The sequence below is a fragment of the Nannospalax galili genome, unplaced genomic scaffold (genome assembly GCF_000622305.1).
Source record: "Nannospalax galili isolate Female #2095 unplaced genomic scaffold, S.galili_v1.0 scaffold342, whole genome shotgun sequence".
NCBI lineage: Eukaryota > Metazoa > Chordata > Mammalia > Rodentia > Spalacidae > Nannospalax > Nannospalax galili.
Genome location: NW_008349359.1, coordinates 1977022 through 2002622, shown reverse-complemented (window position 1 = coordinate 2002622; position 25601 = coordinate 1977022). Strand labels below are relative to the sequence as shown.

General features: G+C 41.5%; 1 protein-coding gene and 1 pseudogene across 3 annotated transcripts in view; both read left to right on the top strand.

Moving 5' to 3' along the window:
• The window catches only part of Vps39 (VPS39 subunit of HOPS complex), a 78150-nt gene that overhangs the window by 4694 nt on the left and 47855 nt on the right, over nucleotides 1-25601 (top strand). For 2 of the 3 annotated variants that reach the window (XM_008846815.3, XM_029570225.1), the window contains exons 2-8: nucleotides 6432-6497; nucleotides 13557-13621; nucleotides 14311-14353; nucleotides 15806-15900; nucleotides 16793-16891; nucleotides 17271-17363; nucleotides 19610-19793. In XM_008846815.3, coding sequence (XP_008845037.1) covers nucleotides 6432-6497; nucleotides 13557-13621; nucleotides 14311-14353; nucleotides 15806-15900; nucleotides 16793-16891; nucleotides 17271-17363; nucleotides 19610-19793 — 645 coding nt within the window. The remainder of the gene's footprint in view (nucleotides 1-6431; nucleotides 6498-13556; nucleotides 13622-14310; nucleotides 14354-15805; nucleotides 15901-16792; nucleotides 16892-17270; nucleotides 17364-19609; nucleotides 19794-25601) is intronic. The other variant, XM_029570226.1, reaches the window with a different exon arrangement.
• LOC103744972 lies at nucleotides 20907-23655 on the top strand (annotated as a pseudogene).

The window sequence follows — 25601 nt, the reverse complement described above, 5'->3', positions numbered from 1 at the left end:
TACTATTAAAAAGAAAGTTGCTTCAAATAATTTACATCTGTGAAAAATATATTTTCCCTCAGTACCTCCAAATGAAAACTTGATAAGGGTCAAATGAAATTTCAATTTAAAATTTTTTAAATTTCAAATTAATCTGTCTGATTCCTTTTTATGACCAGCTGAGTGGGCATTTGATAAGAAATATCTATGGGTAATAAACACATCAATAGAATTGGGAAGTAGCCTCTAGAGTTTGACCTCATGTTTTGGTAGGGTATTTCCATGGGGACTTTTAGTCCTAGTGTGATTGTATCATGAATCAACTCAGGATAACTGCCAGCAGACATGGAAGAATGTACAATACCACTTGAGGATGTTCCTTGGGGAGAGTCAGGTGTGGAGGCTGTCTCAGTACCTTACAGAGGCAAAATTGATAGACCTTGGCAGACTTAGGATAAAGGGTGGCTGGTATAGTGGCTTGCGCCTGAAATCCGAGCACTTGGGAGGCCACCTAGGATGCAGTAGTGAGGCCCTATCTCAGTCAAACACAAACACACACACACACACACACACACACACACACACACACACAAAGAAAAAAATAATTTAAAACAAAAAAACCAGAATCACTTTTTATCCCCTCTGGACAGCTAAGGAAATTAGCATGGAGAAATACTCCTAATGTGAAGGCTCACCAGTTTTTATTTATTTGTATGCCTGTGTGCCTCAGTGTATGTATGTATGCCATATGAATTCAGGTACCTGCAGAGGCCAGAAGAAGGCATCAGAGTCCCTGGAACCAGAGTTACAAATGGTTTTGAGCTACCCAATATGGATGTTAGGAACCTACCCTGGGTCCTCTGGAAGAGCAGCAAGTATTTTTAACTGCTGATCCATCTCTCCAGCCCCCCAACCTGTTTTTATAAATGCAATTACTGCCTTTGAGTCAACCTCAGGCAAACACTTCTCTTTTGATGCAGGATACCTGAGTAAGTGCATCACAACTTATGGTTAGGAATCAGATGGGTTAGGGTTGGAGTCCTAGGTCTTCTACCTGCCACATCTTTGTGGACAATTTTGGACTCCACTTCCTCATCTATAAAATGAGGACTTTTAAAAAAAGGACCTAGGGAAAAAAGGACTTAGTACTGGAGAAATGACTCGGCAGTTAAGAGCACTGGCTGCTCTTGTAGCTAACCAAGGTTCGATTCCCGACACTCACATGGCGGCTAACAACTGTCTTTGACTCCAGTTCCTGGGGATCTGATGCACTCTGACATGGGTACACTCACATACATGCAAGCATAACACTCATTAAATAACTTAATTAAATTTTTTTTTTTTTAAAGAAAGGACCTGTGTATGTCAAATCATAGCACTTGGTAGGCAGATGATCTTTTGTTAGTTCAGGGCCAGTCTGGTCTGTTTAGCAAGTTCCAGGCCAATCACAGATATGTATAGTGAGACCCTGCTTTAACGAATGAATGAACACACACACACACACACACACACACACACACACACACACAAGGATCTCCTAACCAGGCATAATGGTGCATACTTGTTATGCTAGCACCCAGGAAGCTAAGGCAGGAGGATTGCTGCAAGTCAAAGGTCAACCTGGACTACATGGTTAGTTCCAGGCCAATTTGAGCCACAAAGTGAAACACTATCTCAAAAACCAAACTTATAAAACCCAAAAGGGAAAAAAAGAACTTATTTCAAAGGATACCTGTAAGGATTAGTAAAATAACATGTGCTTTGCATAGTCTGGAAAACAGTAAAAGGTTTGAAGCATTGTCCCACATAGTCAGGGCTAAGTAACTACTTTGGTAAAGTACCACAGTATATACCTTGTATATACTAGACAGTGTCATTAAGTTTATAGCAGTACATGCTGTGATGTTTGCATAGCCACAGAATCTCCTGAGGAAACATTTCCCACACTGTGTCCCCATTTTTAAGCAACATAGTATTTTGCAAACAACAGGAGAATTTATGAACAGCCACTAAAGAGATTATGGAAGGAATTGGTGAGCATATGTTGCAGTATCAAAAAACTGAAAAAATTATTTACATTTTTAGCTTCCTTGCATGGTGTAATGTTAGATCTGCCAAATTAGTTATTCCTCCCAAAATGTAGTCCTTGAATCAAAAGCATTGGCGTCCCCTGGAAACTGATTAGAAAAGGGAATTCCTGGGTCTACTTCAAGACTTGTTGAATCAAAAACTGAGGGCAGGGTTCAGAAATCTATGTTTTAATCTCAGATAATTCTTGTATACCCTACTTTAGGAACCACTGACTTAGGGCATTGTTTTGGGGTGTTTTTTTTGTTATTTTTTTAGGTATTAGAGTTATTGAAATGCAACTCATATACTACGGAATTTAGTCATGTGTAGAGTGGTTTTTGTGCAACTATCAGAATCAGCATTAGAACATTTTCATCCCTCCAAAGAGGAATCTGTGCCTGTTCTTCACGCTTCATTTCCCCTAAGCCCACTAGCCCTTGGCAACCACTAATTTTTCTGTTGGTATGAATTCATCTGTTCTAGATGTTTCATATAGATGGAATCATGCAGCCTTGGGTATCTGGCTTCTTTCTCTTAGTGTCTTTTCAGGTTTATCCACATAGTATATAACATGCAGTACCACTTGTAATGGCTAGCTAATATTTCACTGCATAGATGATATACCACAATGTGTTTATTCAGTCTTTAAGTGGTGAACATTTGGTTATTTCTGCCTTTTAGCTATTAAAAATAATGCTGTTTTGAATATTTTTCTACATTTTTGTGCAGACCAATGTTTTCACTTCTTTTGGGATTATATCCGGGAATGGATGTTCTTGGCCACAGGATTATCCTTTTTACCTTTTCAGGACCTACCAGTGTTTTCTGTATCTACCACACCAGTTTACACTCCCATCAGTAGTGTTTCTTTACATTCTTGTCAACACACTATTACCTGCTAGACCATCTTTTGAGATAATGAATTCTCTAAGGTTCTTACGTTATGGCACTTACTTTTCCTAAAATAAAATGATTAAACCTTCAAGCACTGCCTCTTAGCAGTTATTTCAGGCATTGGATACCTAGTTTTGTGTTTATACCATGCATTTTATGACTTTTACAACCTTTCATCATATTCTTATTAAAAAATAGGTATGTGTGTACATGTATACATATTTATCTTCTTGGTTGCTTGAGATGAGGTCTTGCTACATTGCCATGCTGGCTTTAAACTCTTGGTCTTCCTGCCTCAGCTTTCCAAGGGACTGCAATTACAGTGTATAGCACCCATACCCAGCTTCAAAAATACATCTCAATAAAATAAAAGTAAACTGGGCATGGTGGCGCATGCCTTTAATCCTAGCACTCAGGAGGCAGAGGCAGGTGGATCTCTGTGAGGTCAGTGCCAACCTGGTCTATATACTGAGCTCTAGGTCAGCTAGGGCTACAGGGAGACCTTGTCTCAAAAAGATGAAAATAAATAAATAAATAATAAAATTAAAATATATCTCAATAATATAAGTATAGCAGGGGATGTGGCTTAGTGGTGGAGTACTTGCCTCACATGCATGAAGCCTTGGGTTCAATCCCCAGCACCACAAAATATTTAAAAAATGAAAAAAATCTTTTTGGTTAGCATAATTTCTTGTTCCTTTATTTCTTTATTTATTAACAACTTCATACATGCATACAATGTATCTTGGTCATATCCACCCCCAGCCGTCCTCCCCCCCACTCCTCTTAAGACACTTCTCAGTATGTCCCCTTCCCATCTTCATGCGCTTGCCTTTTTTTAAACCTCACTGAGTCTTAGTGCTGCCATTGGAATGCCAACTGATCTTATTGGCTTGATCTTGTTCAGTAACTATAACTGCAGTGAGTTCATGAGTGCAGCGGCCATGCCATGGCCAGAAGACAGCATTTCATGCTCTCCCCACCCTCCTGCTTTTACATTCTTTCCACCCCTTCTTCTGAGATGTTCCCTAGAGCTTGGGTGGGGAGTGTGGGGCGTGTGTGTGTGTGTGTGTGTGTGTGTGTGTGTGTGTGTGTGTGTGTTTTATAGATGTCCATTTAGGGCTGAACATTGACCAGTCACTTATTCTCAGTATTTTGACCAATTATGAGTCTCTGTATTAACTGCTACTCACTACAGAAGAAGCTTCTCTAGCCAAGGCTGAGGGCAGCACTAATCTATGGGTTTAAACAAATATTTATAAGGCAGTTTGACACCATATCTATTTAGCAAGACAATAGTGGTAGGTTCCCTCTTAGAGCCTGTGGTCACCAGCTGTGGCTGCTCTCCTCTGGCTATGGCCGCTCTCCTGCTCTCTTAGTTCCTTCAATCAGTCGTCCGGTCGGGACCCCAGGGCTGGTGAGGAGTCTGTGCCAGCATCGCCGCATTCAGACGCAGGAGACCAGGTTCAGTGACACAGATCTCTTTTATTGCAGGAAGGCACAAGCTTATATAGGGGTAGTGGTCCAGTCACATCACAGCAAGTAGGATACCTCATAGCATAACAGGATTAGCATCCTATCACAGAATAGCGGGTAGGATGCCTCATTAGCATACTGGGTTTCAGATTACAGAGCCTGGATTCCTGGAAACCACTTGACCCTGACTGAATACCTAAGTGTTGCAATTTTGGCGTCCAAAGGTGGTGATTAGGGAGTGGTGAGCTCTAGGCATCAGTCTCATGATCTGCCAATGGGAGCAAATGTCACAAGGCGTTCCTTGTGGCTCCAGCAGTCGGGCCCTTGCCTCAGGCCTGCTGTATGGCTGTCAATAAGACTTTCACCCTAGGCTCAAGTCTGTCTCCCACAAGAGCCTATAACCTCCCAACCAGGTTGACCAGGTTTACAGAAGCAGGCATGAATTTTCTCCTGTGGAGCAAGCCTCATATCCAATCAGAAAGTGTTTGGTTACCCCCATAATCTTCATGCCACTGGGCACATCTTACCTGGCAGATTAGTATTATATCATGCAGGATTCACTGCTGGATAATAACTGATGACCTTTCTCTCCCAGCAGCCTGCATAGCACCTTCTGGCATTACAAAAACTAGCCAGCAAGGAGGAAATTTCCAGGTCAGTTTTAGCTTGATTTCGCTATATCCTAGAAACAAAGTGTGTTGTCTTCAGCAATAAGGTCTAGTTATGGTGGGCATCTGAGAAGAATGGCAATAAACTATGTTGTTTTGAGGCCTTTAGAGCCTTTCTGATCAATAACTTGTAAGGAGGTATCCCACAGCTGGTACTGAGATTTTCATTTAATAATACATGCCTTCTGGGGGAAACATTATCCACCCATACAGGGTACCCATATTTGCACTCCTTTTAAAAAAAATATTTTATTTTTTAATTGCTTTTGGAGTAGGTAGGATGTTTCCATAAGGTACACACACACACACACACACACACACACACACACACACACACACACACATTCTTAGTTTTGGTTAACACACCTCACCCCTCCTGTCCTCTGCATCCCCTCCAAGTACTGGAATTTCAAGCTTGAGCTCTCACATGTGGCAAAATAAAATGTTATTTTGAGACAGGGTCTCACTGTGTAGCCCTGGCTAGCCTGGAATTGACTGTGTAGACCAGGCTGGCTTTGAACTCAGATCTGCCAGCTTCTGACACCCAGTGGTGGGATTAAAGGCTTAAACTACCATGCCCAGCTAAAATAAGTAGTTTTTGACTGACTCATGCTCAAACATCTCTCATCTCCTCCTCCTATACATCTTACACTAGACAAGTATTCTACTACTGAGCCACAACCCCAGCCCTCAGACATATTTCTTGATTATAAACATTCCTTAATTTTTCTAGCCTAAAGAAGCAGTTTTTTTTTTTTGAAAGTTACCAAGATTCTTTTAATATCTTCACAATGTTAAAACTGAAACTGACCTCTAGGCTTTGTGTGTAAGTCAGTCTAGAACACAGAAGGTTTAAATAGGATTTTTCTCTTTAAAGACACAAGCAGAGTTTTTTTTTAAAAAAAGTATTTTTATTTTATGTGTATGAGTGTTAGGCCTGTATGTATGTAACTGCATCCATGTCATGCAATGTCTGTAGAGGACAGAAGAGGGTGTTGAATCCCCTGGAACTGGAGTTACAGACAGTTGTTAGCTGCTATGTGGGTGCTGGGACTCAAACCTGGGTCTTCTGCAAGAACAGCCCCAAGAAGAAGGGTTTTTTTTGTTTTGGTTTGTTTTGGTTTTATTTTTCATTTATTTATTTTTTTGGTCTTTTTGAGACAGGGTCTCCCTGTAGCCCCAGGTGTCCTGGAGCTCACTATGTAGACCAGGCTGGCCTTGAACTCATAGAGATCCACCTGCCTCTCCCAACTGCTGGGATTAAAGGTGTACAACACCATGCCCGACCTTAAGAAGAAGGGTTTTTACGAAAACTAATTAACTCTTCTCTTGACTCTTTTCTAGAGGAATGGCTTCTTGTTGGAACAAAGCAAGGACATCTTCTTCTCTATAGGATTCGGAAGGATGTTGGTAAGTGACACCTGCCTTGAGCCAAGAAAGAGCTGGCTTGTAGTGCATGCCAGAAGAAAGTCTGATAGTTGGATGGTGTATGGCTGTGAAGTTAGAAATTCCCAGGCTAATAAAAGAGTGACTAGGAATTCGGAGGGAGCACTGTGGGAAAATGGGGGAGAAACATGAGACTCTCCTGCAGTTTGTTTTCTTTAACAGATTATTTCTTGCCCTCATCTGGTATGGGGGGTGGAATACTACTCTTTCCTCATTTTTCATTTTTTTAAAAAAATATTTTAATTTTTATTTTATGTGTATGAGTGTATTGCCTGCATGTGTGTGAGGGGCTTCGGATTCCCCAGGAACTGGAGTTAAGGACAGTTCGTAGCTGCCATGTGGGTGCTGGGAATTGAACCCGGATCCTCCCTAAGAGCAGTCAGTGCTCTTAACCGCTGAGCCATCTCTCCAGCCCCTTTCCTCATTTTTTAACAGTGACTACCAGTTAGAAGAAATATTTCTGATGTCAATAAGATTTTCTATGTAAATGCTCTGTGGTGGTAGACAAAAACCTAGGAGTTATTTCGTTAACTTGTGAGGATCTAGGTCTGTGTCTAGTTTTACTTGGCCTTGTGACTGAGAGGGTCCATTCCAATGCCAGCTTTCACTTGTAAACTGTTTTACAAAGTTGTTGGGGTCAAATACAGTAACAATAGGCATGAAAGGACTTTGAACCCAAAGCTCTAACTGCACTTGACTGTTAACAGTGATAAAGAATAAAATATTTGAAATTTATTTAGTTAAAGACTATCTTTTATGCTCAAGAGATGGCTTGGCGGTTAAGAGCACTGGCTGCTCTTACAGAGGACCCAGGTTTGGTTCCCAGCACCCACATGGCAGCTATGAACCGTCCTTAACTCCAGTTCCAGGGGAATCCGAGGCCCTCTCTGACCTCTGCAACATTGCACAACATGGATGCACTCACATGCATGCAGGCAATACACTCATACACATAAAAAATGAAAAAAAAAAGACTTTTACTAGAGAAAAAAGCATCTCCCTTTTCCTAATTTTATGTCTATACTTTTCTTTCTGGAAAATTGATGTCTAGGAATCTAGGGAGAGGGCTCAGCTGATAAAGTACTTGCCTTGGAAGCATAAGGACCTAAATTTGATTCTCAGGACCCACATAAAAGGGCTGTGTGTAGTGGTGCTTGCTTCTAATGCCAGCTCTGGGGAAGTAGAGACTTGTGGGTCCCTAGGGCTTGCTGACCAGCCAGCCTCACAGAATTGTGAGCTCAAGGTCCCAGTGAGAGATGCTGTCTAAAAAATGGGGGTAAGGGGTGGCTGGAGAGATGGCTCAGCAGTTACTAGTATTGTCTGCTCTTGCAGAAGACCTGGGTTCAGTTCCCAGCACCCACATGGTGGCTAACAGCCATCTGTAACTGCAGTTCTAGGGGATCCAGTGCCCTTTTAAATGCCTCCATGGACATTGCATAACATCAGTGCATTTACATGCACACAGGCAAAAAATACTTATACAAATAAAATAAAAATAAGTCAATCAAAAAATAGTTAAAAAAATAAATAGTAGATGATTCAAGTAATAACATGGAGGTTCACCTCTGGCCTCCACACACATGTGCACACATGTGAATGTGCACCCCCCACATGTGTAGACACATGCAAAGAAAAAAGAAAAAGCTGAGGCATGTGTATTATGCCCTGTAGCTACTATATATAGAAAATTTCAGTTATTGCCAGAGGAGGTTGAACTAAATTGTCACTATTCAACTATAGTATGCCTACAAAAACAACAATTTTCTACCTTTCAACCTAATGTATATTTCCCTAGTAACTTAAAGAATGGAAATAGAATGGTCCCTCTTTTGGGGACCTGGAAAAATAGGTCATACAACATTGGGAGAAAACAGGATCTTTCTGAGGCATTAGTGAACCAAAAGGGTCCACTGGGCGTGGGGACTCACATCCATAATCCCCTGCTCAGGGGGCTGGGGAAGGAGGACCTTGAGCTCATCCTGGGCTGCATAGGAAGACCCTGTATCACAGCAGGAAAAATAAAATAAACTCTGGGCATGCATGACTGCTTATACTATAATCCCAGCACTTGGGAGACTGAGGTAGGAAGATCTGTGAGTTCAAGGTCAGCCTGGCTCAAATACATAGTGAGACCCTGAAAATAAAATAAGATGAAATAAGATGAAATATAAAATAAATTAAATAAATAAATAAAATGAATAATGTAAAACAAATAGGTCAGTTTTAGTGAACAGTAAAAAAAACAAAACAAAAAAGAAAACCAGGGAATAAAATGAAATTTTATATAAATTTTAAATAAATAAAATTTATTTAAGTTAATCAGCTTTTCTGTTTTAAGTCAGGTCATCAAGCTACTCCCTCAAAAATCCCAAATAGTAAATATTTATGTTCTTTGGGCCATAAAAGTCTGTCATGAGTCACCTCTGCCGTAAGAGTGTAAAGCAGCCATAGGAGATATGTAAATTGAATGAATATGACTGTGTGCCAATATAAGTCTTTTACAAGTAGAGGACCCAATCTGCTTATCCTTGGTTTAAATTTTAAGATTTCAGGCTGGGGAGATGGCTGAGCAGTCAAGAACACTGGTTGTTCTTGCAGAAGACCCGGGTTCAAATCCCAGCATCCACATGGCAGCTAACAGCTGTCCATAACTCCAGTCCCAGGGAATCCAACAGCCTCTTCTGACCTCCGTGGGCATTGCATGACATGGGTACACTTACCTACATGCAGACAATACACATATACACATTTTTAAAAAAAATAGAAATTTGAGATCTCAAAGCCAGAATATTTTCATTCTATGATATTTACCTGGTCAGTAATTTAAAATTTACATTTGAGTTGAATTGTCTTCAACATTTAACAATTGTTTTGTTGTTGTTGTTGTTGTTTTACTCTATTCTGTGGGCCCAGATTTAAGTGGTAAAGGAATTGAAAATTAAATAATTCTTGCTTCTCAGCATTTTAGTTAAGATCATCTGTGGTATAGAAATGAATCAGTCCAGCATGGTGGCTCACACCTGTTATTCCAGCACTGAGAAGCTGAGGCAAGAGGGTTTCCATGAGTTTAAGGGCAGCTGGATTCAGTGTGGAAACTGGCCCCACAAAATAGAACAAAACAAAACACAAAAGTAATCTTTCAAGCCAGGTGTGATGGCTCGTCTAATTCCAGCACTTAGGAGGCTAAGGCAGGAGGATTGTTATAAATTCAAGGTTGCCTGGCCTACAGTGTGAATTTCAGGTATGCAGGCTGATGACTTTCTTGGGGAAAATACTTCTTGTGAGGTTGAGTTATAAGGTAAGTTGGCCGACTTTTTTCATGGAATATCAGTTTGGTTTGAAAGACTTGTTTTTCAGACCACATAAGGTATTGAGTAAAAATTTTTTTTTAATGAAATCACTGCAAAGAAAACAACTGGTGGTGTTTGCTAAAAATTATAAAGTTAGAGCCTTCAGCAGAAAATTCAACTTGTGGCAAGTCTGTATCTACCCCCATAAGTTTTCTTCCTTTTCAGTCCTTAAAGACTTCTAGTGAGATTGGGGATGACAGTTAGTGTGACATTAAATATCCTACAGTGAAATGTGACTCTTGGCATTTGGGAAATTTGTGACTCCACATGACAGTATTTTCCACATGCTAGCACAGGAAGTTTCTAAGTTATGCATTATTTGGGCTTTATATTTAATTTTTAAATCTATTTTTTGTGTATGAATGTATTGCCTGCATGTGTGCCAGTACACCCATGTTGTGCAGTGCTCTCAGAGGTCGAAAGAAGGCATTGGATCCCCTGGAACTGGGATTATGGATGGTGGTTAGCTGCCATGTGGGTACTGAGAATCAAACCTGGTTCCTCTGCAAGAGCAGTCAGTGCTCTTAACCACTGAGTCATCTCTCTAGTCCTGCATTATGTGGGCTTTAATTAACATAGAATGAAAAGTCTTAATATTTGAGGTTGATGCCCTTGTAAGAAATTGTCCTTCTCACATTTTGATAAATGTCAACAATAAAGATCCATAGTTAGGGGCTGGAGAGATGGCTTAGTGGTAAGAGCTGTTGCTGCTCTAGCAGAGGACCCAGATAAGAGTTCCCAACACCCACATTGTGGCTCACAACCGCCTGTAACTCCAATTTCATGGGATCAGATGCCCTCATTGGACCTCTGCACTACCAAACACACATGTGCTATACAGAACATACATGCAGGCAAAGACTCGTGAGCATAAAATAAAAAAATATGTATCTTGAATAAATGATCCACAGTTAGCTGAAGAAGCTATTCAAATACTGCTTTCTTTCTAGCTATATACACGTGAGGGCAGATTTTTGTCAAATACTTTAGTCAAAACACCATGTCGAAGCAGATTACTTACTGGGGGATGTGGCTCAATTGTGGAGCATTTCCAGTACTAACCAAAAAAAGAAAAAAAAAAAAAATACAGAAGTAGGTCTGAGAGTCCAGATGTTTTCTATTAAGCTAGATATAGAAAAGGGCTTATAAATTTTTAAAACATTTTATTACCATATTTATGCCAACACGTGATGGATACATTACTGTCATTTTGAGTTAATGGGTTAAATATGTATGAGTTAATAAGTATATATTTTAATTTCTGATTGTAAACATTCATAGATATAACCACATAAATTCTTTGGGTTTTCTGTAATTTTTAAGATTAATTATTAAAGGGTCCTAAGAACAAAAGGTTTGAGACTCTCTGCCAAAGAGAATTTTGCTTGTAAAAGAATTATTAAATATGATGATAATACTCTTTAAAAATATAGAACTTTAAAAATCAAGCAGGCAGCATCCGAGTTAAGTTTTTCTTAGGAAATGTGATGACAGAACACCAAAGCATGTTCCAGAATCTCCCTGAAATTCAGGACACCATTTATCCTTTTGCTGAGGGTCACATAAAGGAGGAAGATTGCCCTTAGTGACATGAGCCCTGAGGCTGACTCAAAGAGTCTACTGACTTTGGGAGACACAGGTACAGAGAGCTGTGAGGAGCAACCAGGTCAGCATTGAGTGTTCCCTCCATGAAGAAAACAGGTGACACAGAGGGTGGTACCACACACTGGGCTTAGAGTAGCTCTGAGTGGCTTCTATGCTCTGTCTCTTATCTGTTCCCCTAGCTCTTCAATCCGTCAAGTTCCTCAAATATGAACTTGGAACTGGCACACGCCTATAATCCTAGCACCTCTGAAGGCTAAGGCAAGAGGATCGAGAGTTCCAGGCCAGTCCAGACTATACAACAAGACCTTGTTAAAAAAAAACAAAACCAAAACAATGAGGGGACCTAGAGAGATGTCTAGGCGGTTAAGAGGACTGGAGTTCAGTTCCCAGCACCCACATGGCTGAGTTCAATCTTTAGAACCTACATGAAGACAGAAGAAGAGAACAGTCTTCACAAAGTTGTCTTTGACCTCAGTGTACGTGCCATGACATGCACATCTCCTACCCTACAAAGTTGTCTTTGACCTCAATGCACATGCCAGATACACGCATCTTCTACATTATAATAATGTTTTTTAAAATTTTGGAAAGAGGCCAAGAGCTGGCAGACCTCCCCTGAGAGTGCATGGATCTGGCCTCCATGTGGTGGTGAGCTTCCCCTAATCAAGCCATGCCCAAACTCCCCTACACTGGGACCACGTGTCGCCCCTCCCACTTTGTCAGGACTAGACTTCTCTGCCCTACAGTTGGGGCTGAGACCTTAGCAGACTGCCTAAGAGTCCCTAAATTAGGCCTCCCCTTAGTGAACTTCCCAAATTGTGCTGTGACTGCCCACTAGTAGAGGTCCAGACATTAGAAGGAAGCCTGAGTGAGTGTACCTGACTGGAGCTTTACTTGGGCCTTTCTGGGAGCCCTGAGTAGCTAAACTGAAGAGCATCTGTTCCCTCCAATATAAAATCTGAGAGAACATGAAACCTAGACCAACCAGACAGCTTTACAAACCCAGTAAGAAAACAACCAGGGTACACAAATAACAAACAGAAGCAGACTTCAGCTCAACAAAGGAAGGCTTGAGTTTCATATCAGAATCACAAACAACAAAAGAAGTCTACATGCCAACATCATAACGGAAAAATATGGAAAACCAAAACAGTGTGTTCCCACCAAACTCCACCAGTCCTATAGAAGAGTTCTATAATGAGAACACCCTAGAGATAACCCAGGACATAGAATTTAAAAGAGCAGTCATAAACAACATCAAAGAATTCAATGAATTTAAAGAAAACACAAGTCAATGAACTAAAAGAAGATAGGGAAAAACTTTTGACTGAATTCACAAGAGATAGAAATATTGAAGAAAACTCAGATTGGTGTATGACTTTCTTCCCCTTTTTGCCAACAGTGCCCGCAGATGTAGCCTCACCTGAAAGTGAGTGTAGACCTCTTCACTTGCTCTAGCTCTGGAGAGGTACCATTTGTTCTATCCTCATGATAGGGTCATGGAGGGCTGCTGGGAGGCAGCTCTTCTCAATGGAAGTGAACTTTGGGCTGACTTCGTTGTTTGAACTCCCATGTTTGACTGTTGCTTTTACACTCTTCTGAAACACTGGCCAAGGTGTTCTGTAGGATCAGATCCTCCAACTCCCAGGTACCTTGCTGCTCTGGTAAACTGTGTGTGGTGCTTTCTGCTGATGCCAAAGGTGCATGAGAAACTCTCTGCTCTAAAGTTGGAGTTGAAAGCCACTTAGCATGCTCAGTAAAGCCACCCTTTTTAGATGTCTGACTTGTAGTCTTTTAGGAATATTTATTTATTTTTGGTGTTTTTGAGACAAGGTCTCCTTGCAGCCCCAGCTGGCCTGGAACTCACTATGTAGACCAGGCTGACCTCGATCTTACAGAGATCTGCCTGCCTCTGCCTCCTGAGTCCTGGGATCAGAAGTGTGTACAACTGGGCCCAGTTTAAGAATTTTTAAAGATTTCTGTGGGAGAGCAGTATGATGCAGCATTTTGTTTTGATATTGCTGTTGTTTTCTCTGTTTGGAATGACATGTTTGTTTCTTTTCCATAGGTTGCAACAGGTTTGAAGTGACACTAGAGAAGTCCAATAAGAACTTTTCCAAAAAGATTCAGCAGGTAGGCAGCAATGATCATTGCTACATGAATATTTGACCTATATGAAACACTGCTGTGTTAGTGTGGTTTTCATTACTGTAATGGAATAACTGAAACAGGCTACTTTATTAAGAAAAGAAATTTGCTTAGCTCACAGTTCTGGGAGTTCAGGGACATGGTGCTGGAGTCATCTCAGCTGCAGCAAAGGCCTCATAGCAGGACACATGAAATGGGGAGAGATTGTCAAACAGGAAGCCAGAGACTGATTGAGGAAAAGACTTGTTATAACAATCCTCTCTTGAGAACTAATTGAAGAGTTCCATGAAAACTGCCATACTCCCTTCCAGTTCTGTGTCCCCAGTGACCTACAAAGTTCCCACCAGGCCTCACCCCTTAATATGATCACAATGGGGGCCAGGCTCCCAACACATTAGCCCTTAGGGGACATACTCTAACTGTATCCAAACTGTAGCCCCTGCCAAAATTAGAGCTTTGATGTTATTTAAACCCTTTTCTTTCTATTCTTCATATAGTCTCTGTCCACGTACCCTGTGCTGAGATCCTCTTTCACCAGCAGAAATTTTGTTACATACAAAAATGAGTCAGATGTCTGATACAGGCCCTTTCATCTGTTTTTAGTACTGTTGTTAAGTGAACGTTAAACCTTATCAGAAATGTTTAATTGAGTCTAACGATTTGCTGTTTTCCAGATCCATGTGGTTTCCCAGTTTAAGATTCTAGTCAGCTTGTTAGGTAAGAAAGGGGGTTATATTTGTATTTCATGTGCCCCCCCCAAAAATTAAAAGTTGTGACCTGATTAACCCTTTCCTGGTTTATTTGATAGTAGTTAACAATGAGCTGGTATGTTCTCACCAGATACAGCAGGCATGTGGATAGTAAAGGCAGCACCTCCCATGAACTTGAACTCTCTTCTTCAAGAATTTTCCATTCAATAGTCACCAAGTAATAATTCATCCAATAATCATGCATTTATGAGCCATATCTTAGAAATACTAAGTTCAGTGAGTCATTGTTCCTGTCTTTGACATTTTATGATGTTCAAAATCCAGAAAGTGATTGTGATCCAAATGATGACAGTAGAGATTTCTAAGAGGTGCTGTGGGATCTGAGGAAAGGGAAGGACTGTGTTTTCTAGTAATGATTTTCTACAGGAAGAGAGCAGTAGACAGAGCCTCACTGACGGAGCCATCATGTGGCAGCATGTGATCACTGTGGCCAGGCTTAGGGCATGTGGTGGAGAGTGACAGGCAGATGGGGCCAGATTGTTCCAGACCTTGTTTGAAAAGCCACAGTTTCATGAAAGGCAGTCAGAGAGGCCTTTTCTTGGCAAGCAGAAGAATAGAAACTTAACCCACCTAAATAGTAGAATGATTTAGTAAAATCATACTTACTTCCCGGGTCTGTAGTTGGCACTTAAGCACTAAATCTTTGTGATAGAAACTAGCTAAGAGGCCAGTTTGGAAGTTAGGACAATTCCCCTGCCCAGTTTTGCTTTCTGCAATTTCAATTATCTGTGATCAACGGTGAGTTTAAAAGAAGGGCAGGAAATACAATTCAGTAAGACATTCTGAGAGATACTACACGTACATGTTATGGATTTGTGTTGTTATAGTGTATTATAATAGTTCTGTTGTTATAGTTATTTTTAATCTCTTACTATTCCAAATTCACCTTTATCAGAAAGTGTGTGGATAGGAATAACAGTATAATGTTTGGTACTCTCTGAGGCATCCACTGGGATCTGGGAACTAAGTGACCTAACAGAGACTGCAACATTACTTTGCTATAGACCCTTGCCTTTGGTATGTACAAAATCCACAGGTTTCTCTTTTCTAATTGGAGCATCCTAGTGTAAACAACTTAGAAAGTTATTTCCTGGATAAACACTCTATCACATATGTCTGTACTTGAGAAGGATGGGTCTAAGAGAGCTTTAGCAGTGAAAATTCTGACTGAAGTCAGCCTGAATTCTTAAGGAATAGATTACCCAACTCAGAAGACCAGGTGACCTCTGAGGTGTTTGTACTGGTAGCAGTCCAGAGTGGCTCATCCTTTGTGAAAATGAGGTACATCTTTAGCCAGAACCTGCCTTTGGGGTCTTTTAGATGTTGTCTCGTTACTTTTTATCTCGAGGGTGGCTAGATGAAAGATCAGCATAGTGACATTTTACTTCCTCCCAAACAGAAAACAACATTTATGTCCATGACCTGTTGACATTTCAACAAATCACTACTGTTTCAAAGGCTAAGGGAGCATCACTGTTCACCTGTGACCTCCAGGTGAGTGTGCGCGAGGTGAACTTTGGCTTTGTGTTTTGAGTTTAGCATTCTCTAGGCTCCTATCACTTCATGGGAAGAATGGTATCCAAACCTAGCAGCCTCTAGAGATAATGTTTTACTTTGGATTATATCAGATTTGGTGCAAAGGTGAAATACTTCCATTCCCTGTGTGGTAAAGTGCCAGGCATCTGTGTGATAGGAGATAGCTAGCCAAGGGTACAAGCAGTTGTCAGACAAACAGTTAGTGGGAAAGCAGACGTTGCGAGTACCACGAACATGCTCATGTTGTTAAATTGGCATGTTCTAAACAGGTTACTGTGGTGTCTGTCTTGAGCAGGTTTTCATTATTCAAAAAAAAGACATCTCTCCTCATTTTTGCCAATTCATCATCCTTCCATTCTTCAGATTCTTCCTAAGCCCTCTACTCAGCATGGATGACTGTTAGTATTTGCTGGTTCACTTTGAGGCGGCATTGTTTTATGCTGACGAATTGTCTTTTCCCGATTCCTTCTAAGGATATAAAAGTGGGTCTGCTGCCATTGGCTCATGCCAATCCCTGCCTGACCCAGGTTACGATAGCCACAGGCGAGAAACATTTAGGGGAAAAAGAAGTTTCTAGCTGGGTGGAGGAAGCAGTTTAAAGGGGACGGTCTACCCAGGAATTTGCTCTCAGTTGAGAATGTCTGTGTGGAGTTGGGGTCTCTACTGGAAGACCGTGGTGATGAAGTATTCCCTGACCAGTCATTTCTGAGAGCTTTATAGGTAATAATGATGCAAGGGATTTGCAGATTTGTGTTCATATCATGGTAGAGAATCAGGCTGCTTGTGACGTGTCATGATGGAGTCCTTGTATTGTCCTTATTACGGAGGTGTCTTGGGTGTCTCTCTTCAGCACACCAAAACGGGCGATGAGGTATTGCGGATGTGTGTAGCAGTCAAGAAGAAGCTGCAGCTTTATTTCTGGAAGGACAGGGAGTTCCATGAACTGCAGGTAAAGTACACACATACCTTCCCAGTAGGCTGGGTGGGAACTGGTGCTTAGCAAGCTCCTAGCTCGAAGGCTTCCTGGCGGGGCCTAGTGAAGCTGGGACTCTCCAGCTATAGCTGGATCCACGCAGATGGATCCTGTGTGCAGCACTGAAGTTCATTCGTGCCTATTTGCCCTTTGTTCTAGGATACTCTTACAATCCAGTTCATTTCAGTGGGTTCTCACCTTTTCCAGATGTACTTTATCCAGTTCCTGGGTGATTTATATTTTATTTATATTTGGTGAGAATTGTGCTCAAGTGAGGGTGTGGAATCATGGAAAGGTCCTAATTTTTACCCCCTTTTAACAGCTTTTCAATTGAACTCACATTCTCTTTATTCAGGGGGACTTTAGTGTATCCGATGTGCCCAAGTCCATGGCATGGTGTGAAAATTCTATCTGTGTGGGCTTCAAGAGAGACTACTACCTGATAAGGGTAAAACCTTCTGTTTTTGCCACTGTCATCAGTTTACATTGGGGAAGATGATTATGAGTTTACCTTGGCAGATGACCATCACTTCTGAACTGCAGGTTGGGATAGCACCTTACACAGAGCTTTTGGCATAACACGGTCTGTGTTTGTGTATGTGTTTATTTTTTGTGCTCTTAGTGTTTTTCACAAATCAGGTGTCCTTATAGTTTAAGCCAAGCAGAGTGAGTGCTCAGTTTGACATGGCGTCTACAGTCTCTGATTACTGGGACAGGTCATTAGGGTTGCTGTGTTTGCCCATTCACATTATTATGCTCTGCTATCCATAGGTGCCACTGCTCAGGAATTACATACAGATTTTAGTTTTAACTAAGACTTTGTCTCCTTCCTCCCCAAATTTCTTAGAATATATTTGTTTTCAGTCATTTTCACTATTTAATTTCAAAAGTTACATAGATATAGAGGCTGGAGAGATGGTTCAGCGGTTAAGATCACTGACTGGTCTTGCAGAGGACCCGGGTTCGATTCCCAGCACCCACATGGCGGCTACGAACCGTCCTTAACTCCAATTCCAGGGGACTCCAGAGCCTTCTTCTGACCTCCGTGGCATTGCATGACATGGGTGCGCTCATATACATGCAGGCAATACACTCATACACATAAAAATAAAAATAATAAAATATTTTGTAAAAGTTACATAGATATAGTATAGAAAATATAGCTAAGGAAATAAAGAAGTGTAACTCATTTAGACCCTCTCCTCTCTTCCCAAATCAGAAATAGTTATCGTGGGCCAGGGGTGGAACTCACCTGTAGAGTGCTTACCCGGCATGTGTAGGCCTTGCATTTGATGCTCCAGCACCTCAAAAAAATAAAAACAAAAGAAAAAAAAGTTAAGATATATCTTGTATATAAGCGTCCACCCTGTTTTCAAGAATATCATGCTATGTAGCTTTTTTTTTTTCCTGTTAACATAAGTGGTGAATATCCAGACATATTATAGAGGAAAAGAAGCAATGTAGAAATTCAGAACAAAGCCGTCACTTCCCACGTTCCCTCAAACTGCCCCTGTGTGGTCACAACCCCCATCTGACTCCCAGACCTCCACTACCCATTGATCTGTTCTTTATCTCTTATGTTTTTTCTTTCATAGATTGTCATATAAACCATTATATCAAATGGAACTTTTTGAATCTGACCTCTTTTACTTAGTAGTACAGTTGAAATTCATCTGTGTTGTGGATATCAGTAATTGATTTCTTTACAGCTGAGTAGTAGTCTGGTGTGGATGTACCAGAGTTAGTTTAGCCATTCATCAGATGAAGGATAAACTTGTTTCCCATTTTTAGCAATTTTCAATAAAGTTGCTGTAAACATTTGCATTCAGATATTTGCATAAACATAAATTTCTATTTCCCTTGGACACATGCCTAGGAATGGGATTGCTGGCTCCTATGGTATGTTTGTGTTTAGCTTTATAAGAAGTTAGCAAATGGGGCTGGAGAGATGGCCCAGTAGTTAAAAGCATTGGCTACTCTTGTAGAAGTCTGGGGTTTGGTTCCCAGCACCCACATGGCAACTAACAGCCATCTTTAACTCTAGTTCCAGGGCCTCTGACACCCCTATCTAACCCCTGTGGGCATTACATACACAGGCACACTTATATTCATGCAGGCAAAACATTCATACACATAAAATAAAAATAAACAAATATTAATATTTTTTTTACAAAGAAGCTAGGGGCTGAAGAGATGCCTTAGTGGTTAAGAGAACTGTCTGCTCTTGCAGAGGACCTAGGTTTGAATTCCAGCACTCACATGGCAGTGAACAATTGTCAGTAACTCCAGTTCCAGGGGATCCAGTGCCCTCTCCTGTCTTCCATGGGCACTGCAGGACATGGGTGCGTACATGCAGGCATAACAGTCATACACACAAAATAAAAATAAATCAAAAAAAGAAGCCATCAGATAAAATGGCTGTACTATACTTTGCGTTCCTACCAGCAGCAACAAGAACTCCAGCTGCTCTGTATGAAAGTACTTAGCATTGCCAGTTGCTAGGCTGAATGCTTTTCTCTGTTTAGAGAACTGGCTCTACACTGTGATGAAGATTGTCATAAGAAATGCAATACTTAGGTCAAAGAAGGAACATTATTGGCTTCTCTAGTTTGGGGTGTTATGTGGATTTTTCCAGGCTGTATTCATGCCTTTGACTGGGGAATGCTGGGTGACTCACTTCATGTCTTCCTGTAGGTGGATGGAAAGGGGTCCATCAAAGAGCTCTTTCCAACAGGAAAACAGCTGGAGCCCTTAGTTGCACCTCTGGCAGATGGAAAAGTGGCTGTGGGTCAAGATGACCTCACCGTGGTGCTCAATGAGGAAGGCGTCTGCACACAGAAATGTGCCCTGAACTGGACAGACATACCAGTGGCAATGGGTGAGGCCAGCACCAGCTGCTGCTTTGTTCTTTGGGTCAGGGCTGTGTTTTCTCCTACAGAATAGTCCCAGTGTAGCTGTAGCAGACTAGCTTATGCTGCATCAGTTACTGCCCACCTCCAGATCCCCTTCTTAAAAACAAACACTTTTAAAATCATTAAAATGGGATGGTCGAGGCTGGAGAGATGGCTCAGCAGTTAAGAGCTGCTCTTGCAGAGGAGCCAGGTTCAGTTCCCATTACCCACATGGTGGCTAACAAATGTCAGTAACGTCAGTTCCAGGGGATCCCATGCCCTCTTCTGGCCTCCATGGTCACTGCATGGTGCACTTACATACATGCAGGCAAAACACTCATACACATAAAATAAAAATAAATAACCCAGGCATGGTTGCACATGCCTTTAATCCCCACACTTGGGAGGGTGGTATGTGTGTGTGTGGGGGGGGTGTGCGGGGGGGCGGGTGTGGTGGTGTTTGAAGCTTCAAAAGGGGAAGAATATAAACAGAATGTCTATTTCAGGAAGTGACTGTCTACTGCCATTTCTGCCTCTTTGCTCATTTTCTTTTACCCTCTTAATGATTTTATTATATCCTTTGCAAATTGTGTGCATTTGGAAATGGATAGAAATTCCTTATTTATCCATCTACTAGATATAACTATGTTGAAGGGCTTTTGGTGTGGTGTGGTTCTTGCATTGTTTTTGTTGCTTAGGAATGTAGACTGCCCTCATGGTGGGTGTTTCTGTCACTCCACCTGTCTCTGGCACCCCTCCCTCTCTGATACTGCCTGGAAGCATGTGACACACTTGCTGCACTTTCTTTCCAGTCAGCAGCATAAACATTGTCAGTTACTGCTGCGGAGTACAGCGTATGGACATGCTTTCTGTCTTGAAGGACTCTAGCTTGTGAGATGAGGATTACTTTTCAGATGAAGAGACAAGGCACCACAGATGTGTTAGAGTTTAGTTTATCATTGTTCAATTAGTCATGAAGAAGACTCTGTGAGGTAAACTTGGAGTAGACCAGATGGAGTTTGGGATATAACATGAAGAAAATTCCCTTTTCATTCTGAGCAGGCAGAACAGGGTGAAAACTAAGGGGAAACACAGAGGATATGCTGAACACCGAAGTCCATACAGAACTGAGTGGGTATCTGAGCTGTTCAAGGTCCATGAACAGGACTGAGAGCCAGTAGAGACCTAGGTAGAACATCTTGATAAGCACTGTGTTCTGGTGGTTAGAGATGAATAGACTGGAAGGAAGATAAATCCAAAGAACTGTATTTTTCAAGGTCTGAGATTGTGTATGTTAAGTTGGTTGGCTAAGAGCTTCAAGAGAGGCCTCCTCATGTTCTAGGGACCCTTGTTTTTCCTCAGGAGAAGAACCGTGGTAGATGACGTGAAAATGCACCTACTATGCTTAATGTGATTTCTGCCTCCCCAGTGCCACAGTTCCTGTCTGAAAACCCTTTGTCCTGTCTCTGCCTTAACATACAAAGCTATGCTTTGAGAGATTTCCTCTGTGAAGTCTTTTCTGGACCACAGGCTGATTAGTCACTTCTCCTGGCTTTTAGGGGGTTGTGGTTTGGGTTTTTTTGAGACATAGTCTTGTGTAGCTCAGGCTAGCTTCAAGCTCACTGTGTAGCTGAGGTTGACCTTGAACTCGTGATCCTCCTGCTCTACCTCCAAGACCTGGGATTACAGGCATATCTCCATACCTAGTTTTTTCTGGCCTTTTATAGAACTCTTCCTCTGAGGTACCTCTGTCATGGTACCCTTTCATAGTGGGCATAGTGAGTGGTGTATCTCCTGCTTGTCAAAGAGCTTTGATATCCAGATTCATACCTTGATCCACTTTGAATCCTTATTATTAATATAGTACCTGACATACAGAACCTCTTAGGAAGTTCTTAATAAATGAGTGGTTATTCTTTACTTTCTATGTTTTTTTTAAATTTGATTATAAATTAAGTCAAATTTGTTATATGTATTATGTAGGTGTGTTTGTGCATGTTAGTGCATTGCCCACAGAGGCCAGAAGAATGTTGGGTGCTTTGGACCAGGAGTTACAGGTGATTGTGAGCCGCCACATGTGGGTGCTGGGAACTGAACTCAGTTCCTCTGTAAGAGCAGCAAGCACTCTTAATCACTGAGCCATCTCTCCAGTCCTATGGGTGGTTATTCATGTGAGCCATTCCTTATCCATCTGCTGTATACCAGCTACTTGTGACAGATTTTCAAGAGATCCATCTCTTGTCAAAGAATTGGGGAGACCGAATAAATAAGAAAACCAAAAGGGTATCCGTTACCTTTTTTTAAAAAGTTAGACCTTCGGTGCAGAACCGCATCTGCTGCCAGTCTGTCAGGAAGCATGGCCTGTGCGGTGTGAGGAGGTGGCGTCTAGCGGGCGGGCGTTAGTGTGGAGTCCGGGAGCCAGCCTGAGGCGGCAGCGGAAGAGAGGAGCGGCCAGAGGAGTGGGACCCGCTGGAGGAGGAGGACTTGGAGCTGCGGTGGCCAAGTGCGACACCACCATAGCGCTAACCTTCCTGCGCGAGAACGCTGGGAGATGCAGAAAGCACTCAGCGCCTACCACCGCCCCCCCCCACCCCCTTCTTCAAGTCTGAGGCCTATGTTGACCAATGAGGAGGATGAATCTGATACCACCAATCTGAAACCTGCCCGTTAGGAACTAATCTAGTGGAGAACACCATTGTCTCCTTCATTACCTGGAATATTGATGGATTAGATGGAAACAGTCTACCACAGAGAGCTTGAGAGGTGTGTTCCTCCTTAGCTTGGTTTAGTCCAGATTTGGTATTTCTACAGGAAGTTACTCCCTCATACTGTGCCTACCTAAAGAAGAGAGCAAGCAGTTACAGGATCATTTATTACAGGTAACAAAGAAGGCTATTTCACAGCTATACTGTTGAAGAAACAGAGAGTGAAATTTATAAGTCAAGAGATTGTTCCTTTTCCAAATACCAAAATGATGAGAAACCTTTTGTGTGTGATGTAAGTTTGACTGGAAGTGAATTCTACCTATGATGTCCCATTTGGAGAGCACCAGAGAACATGCTGCGGAATGGATGGATCAGTTGAAAATGGTTTTTCAGAAAATGTAAGAGGCCCCTGAGTCGACTACTGTCATATTTATAGGAGACAGAAACTTAAGGGATCAATAGGTGACTAGTAGTGGTGGCCTACCAGCAATGTTTTTGACGCCTGGGAGTTCTTGGGCAGACTGAAGCCTTGTCAGTACATGTGGGACACATGCACCAACAGTAACCTCCGAAACCTCCGAATCCCTGCTGCTCGTAGGCATCATTTTGATAAGATCTTTTTCAGAGCAGAAGAAGGCCGTCTTCTTCCCCAAAGTTTAGATCTTGTCGGGATGGAAAAGCTGGACTGTGGGCAATTCCCTAATGACCACTGGGGCCTCCTGTGCAGCTTCCATGTGGTGTTGTGAACCACTTTCCTGAGCGCTGGTGTTCCCAGTGGTTCTAGGTGTTTTCAGATTTGAAGGGTGTGGAGAGCCAGGTGTGATGGAGGATTGATGAGCTGTGTCAGTAGAGGTCATTGAAGAGCAAGCTGCAGGGCTCTTGGCTGCATTGCTTCTCTTTGTTTCCATAATTCAGAAATTAAGCCATGGTGTCCACAGTAAGTAGATGGCAGCTGTCTGTCAGATGGGGTCTTTGTCAACTGTCGTGTGTGATGACGAAGTCTCCATTTCAGTCTGGTAACTGCTGGTCAGTGTCAGTTTTGTTGTTGCGGACGCAGGCTTGCGGGTGAAACCCAGCTCTACAGCATCATGGAGACAGGGTCTCGGTATAGCCCAGGCTGGCCAGTCACTCAGATCCTTCGGCCCCTCCCTCCCGAGTGCTGGGATTAAAGGTGTGCATGGAATTTTTCCTTTTTTTTTTTTTGTGAGGAAAAGTCATGAAGAGAAAGAAACTTTTAGTTTTGTTGCTGGTAAGAAGAAAAATTTTGCAGGAAGTGAATCCAGAATACTTTTCTGTAAGACTTAAATGTTCTTTAAAGAAATATCCGCAAGAGGAATGTACTGTAAATAAAGCATTTTACTTGTTGTTAAAAAAAAAAAAGTTAGACCTTCTACAAGTGGGTCAAACTTTAAAAGGAAAAAAATTGTGCATATTTGTGAAAGTTATCACTAGTGAAAATTGCCCTACCATAGCCAGGTGTGGTGGCGCACACCTTTAATCTCAATACTTGGGAGGTAGAGGCAGGCAGACTTCTGTGAGTTCGAGACCAGCCTGGTCTATATAGTGAGTTCTAGTCTGGCTAGGGTTACTACCCTGCTACCCTGTCTCAAAAAGAAAAAAAAAGAAAGAAAAAAAATTATCCTAACTTTTCAAAACAATATATCTTGTAATCATCCTACCTCAGCCTCCCAAGTAGCTGAAACTGCAGACATGATGTAACTGTGAGATCTTACAGTACTCTTCATTCTGAGTAAATGATAAATATAATAAGAAAACACTTTTCTCTGAAAACAGATAACTAGTAATATAAAATCCATAGCAAATTAGCCATACCAAGAAACTTTATTAAGGAATGTATCCTTTAAGGTTAAATTTTTATGTAATTATGCAATCCAGTGGTTTTCTAATTACTAATTAGAAATTGCTAATTAGGAAGTCATTTTTCAAATTTTAAATTTTGTCATTTTTGAGCTGGGCATGGTGGTGAGCACATGTAATCCCAACTCAGGAGATAGAGGGGAACATTGCTGCGAGTTAAGGCCAGCCTGGTCTACATAGCAAAACTCTGTCCCAAGATAAACATTTAGGTATGGTGGCTCACACCTTTAGTCCCAGCACTCTGGTGGCAGAGGCAGGCAGATCTCTGTGACTTCGAGTCCATCCTGGTCTACATAGCTAGTTTCAGGTTAGTTAGGGCTATAGGGAGACCCATCTGAAAAACAAACAAAAGAAAAACCATTTTTGTTTTAAAATATGGTTTTAAAAATCATGGGGGGGATGGCTCAGTGGTTAAGAACACTGGTTGTTCTTGCAGAAGACCCAGGTTCAAATCCCAGCATCCACATGGCAGTTAACAACTGTCTGTAACTCCAGTTCCAGGGGATCCAGTGGCTCTTCTGTCCTCCATGGGCATTGCACGACATGGTTGCACTTACCTACATGCAGGCAATACACTCATACACATAAAAAATAAATAAATAAATAAAATGTTTTTTAAGAAAACATAGGATAAAATTTTTCATCCTTCTCACTTTATGTGTACAGCTGTTAAGTATGTCTATATAGTTGTGCAAAACAGATTTTTAGAATCTTTTGTCTTTAGAACTAAAGCTCTGAACCTGCATAGCTGTTCCTTAGCACCTCCTCCCCAGGACCTGGACAACTACCTTGTTTCCATTTCTTTACCACTTCTGTGACTTCTGGGCCTTCTAGATATCTCTCTTTACAGCTACGTCTAGATACTTATAAGTGCAATCATACAGTATTTGTCTTTTTGTGACTGGCTTATCTCATTAACATAGTGCCCTCAAGTTTTGCCCAGTTTCCCCTCAAGTTTATAGCATTTGACAGCATTGCTTTTTCAAGACTGAGTAGTACTCCATTGTATATCTATACCACATTTTGTCTATCCATTTATGTGTCAGTGGACCCTGGGTTGCTTTTATCTTTTGACTTCTCTTAATGCCTCTGTGAACATGGTCGTACAAGTGTCTCTTCAAGATCCTGCTTTCAGTTCTTTTGGATACATATCTAGAAGTAGAATTGCTGGATCATATGCTAATTCTATTTATAATTTTCTTTTTTATTTTA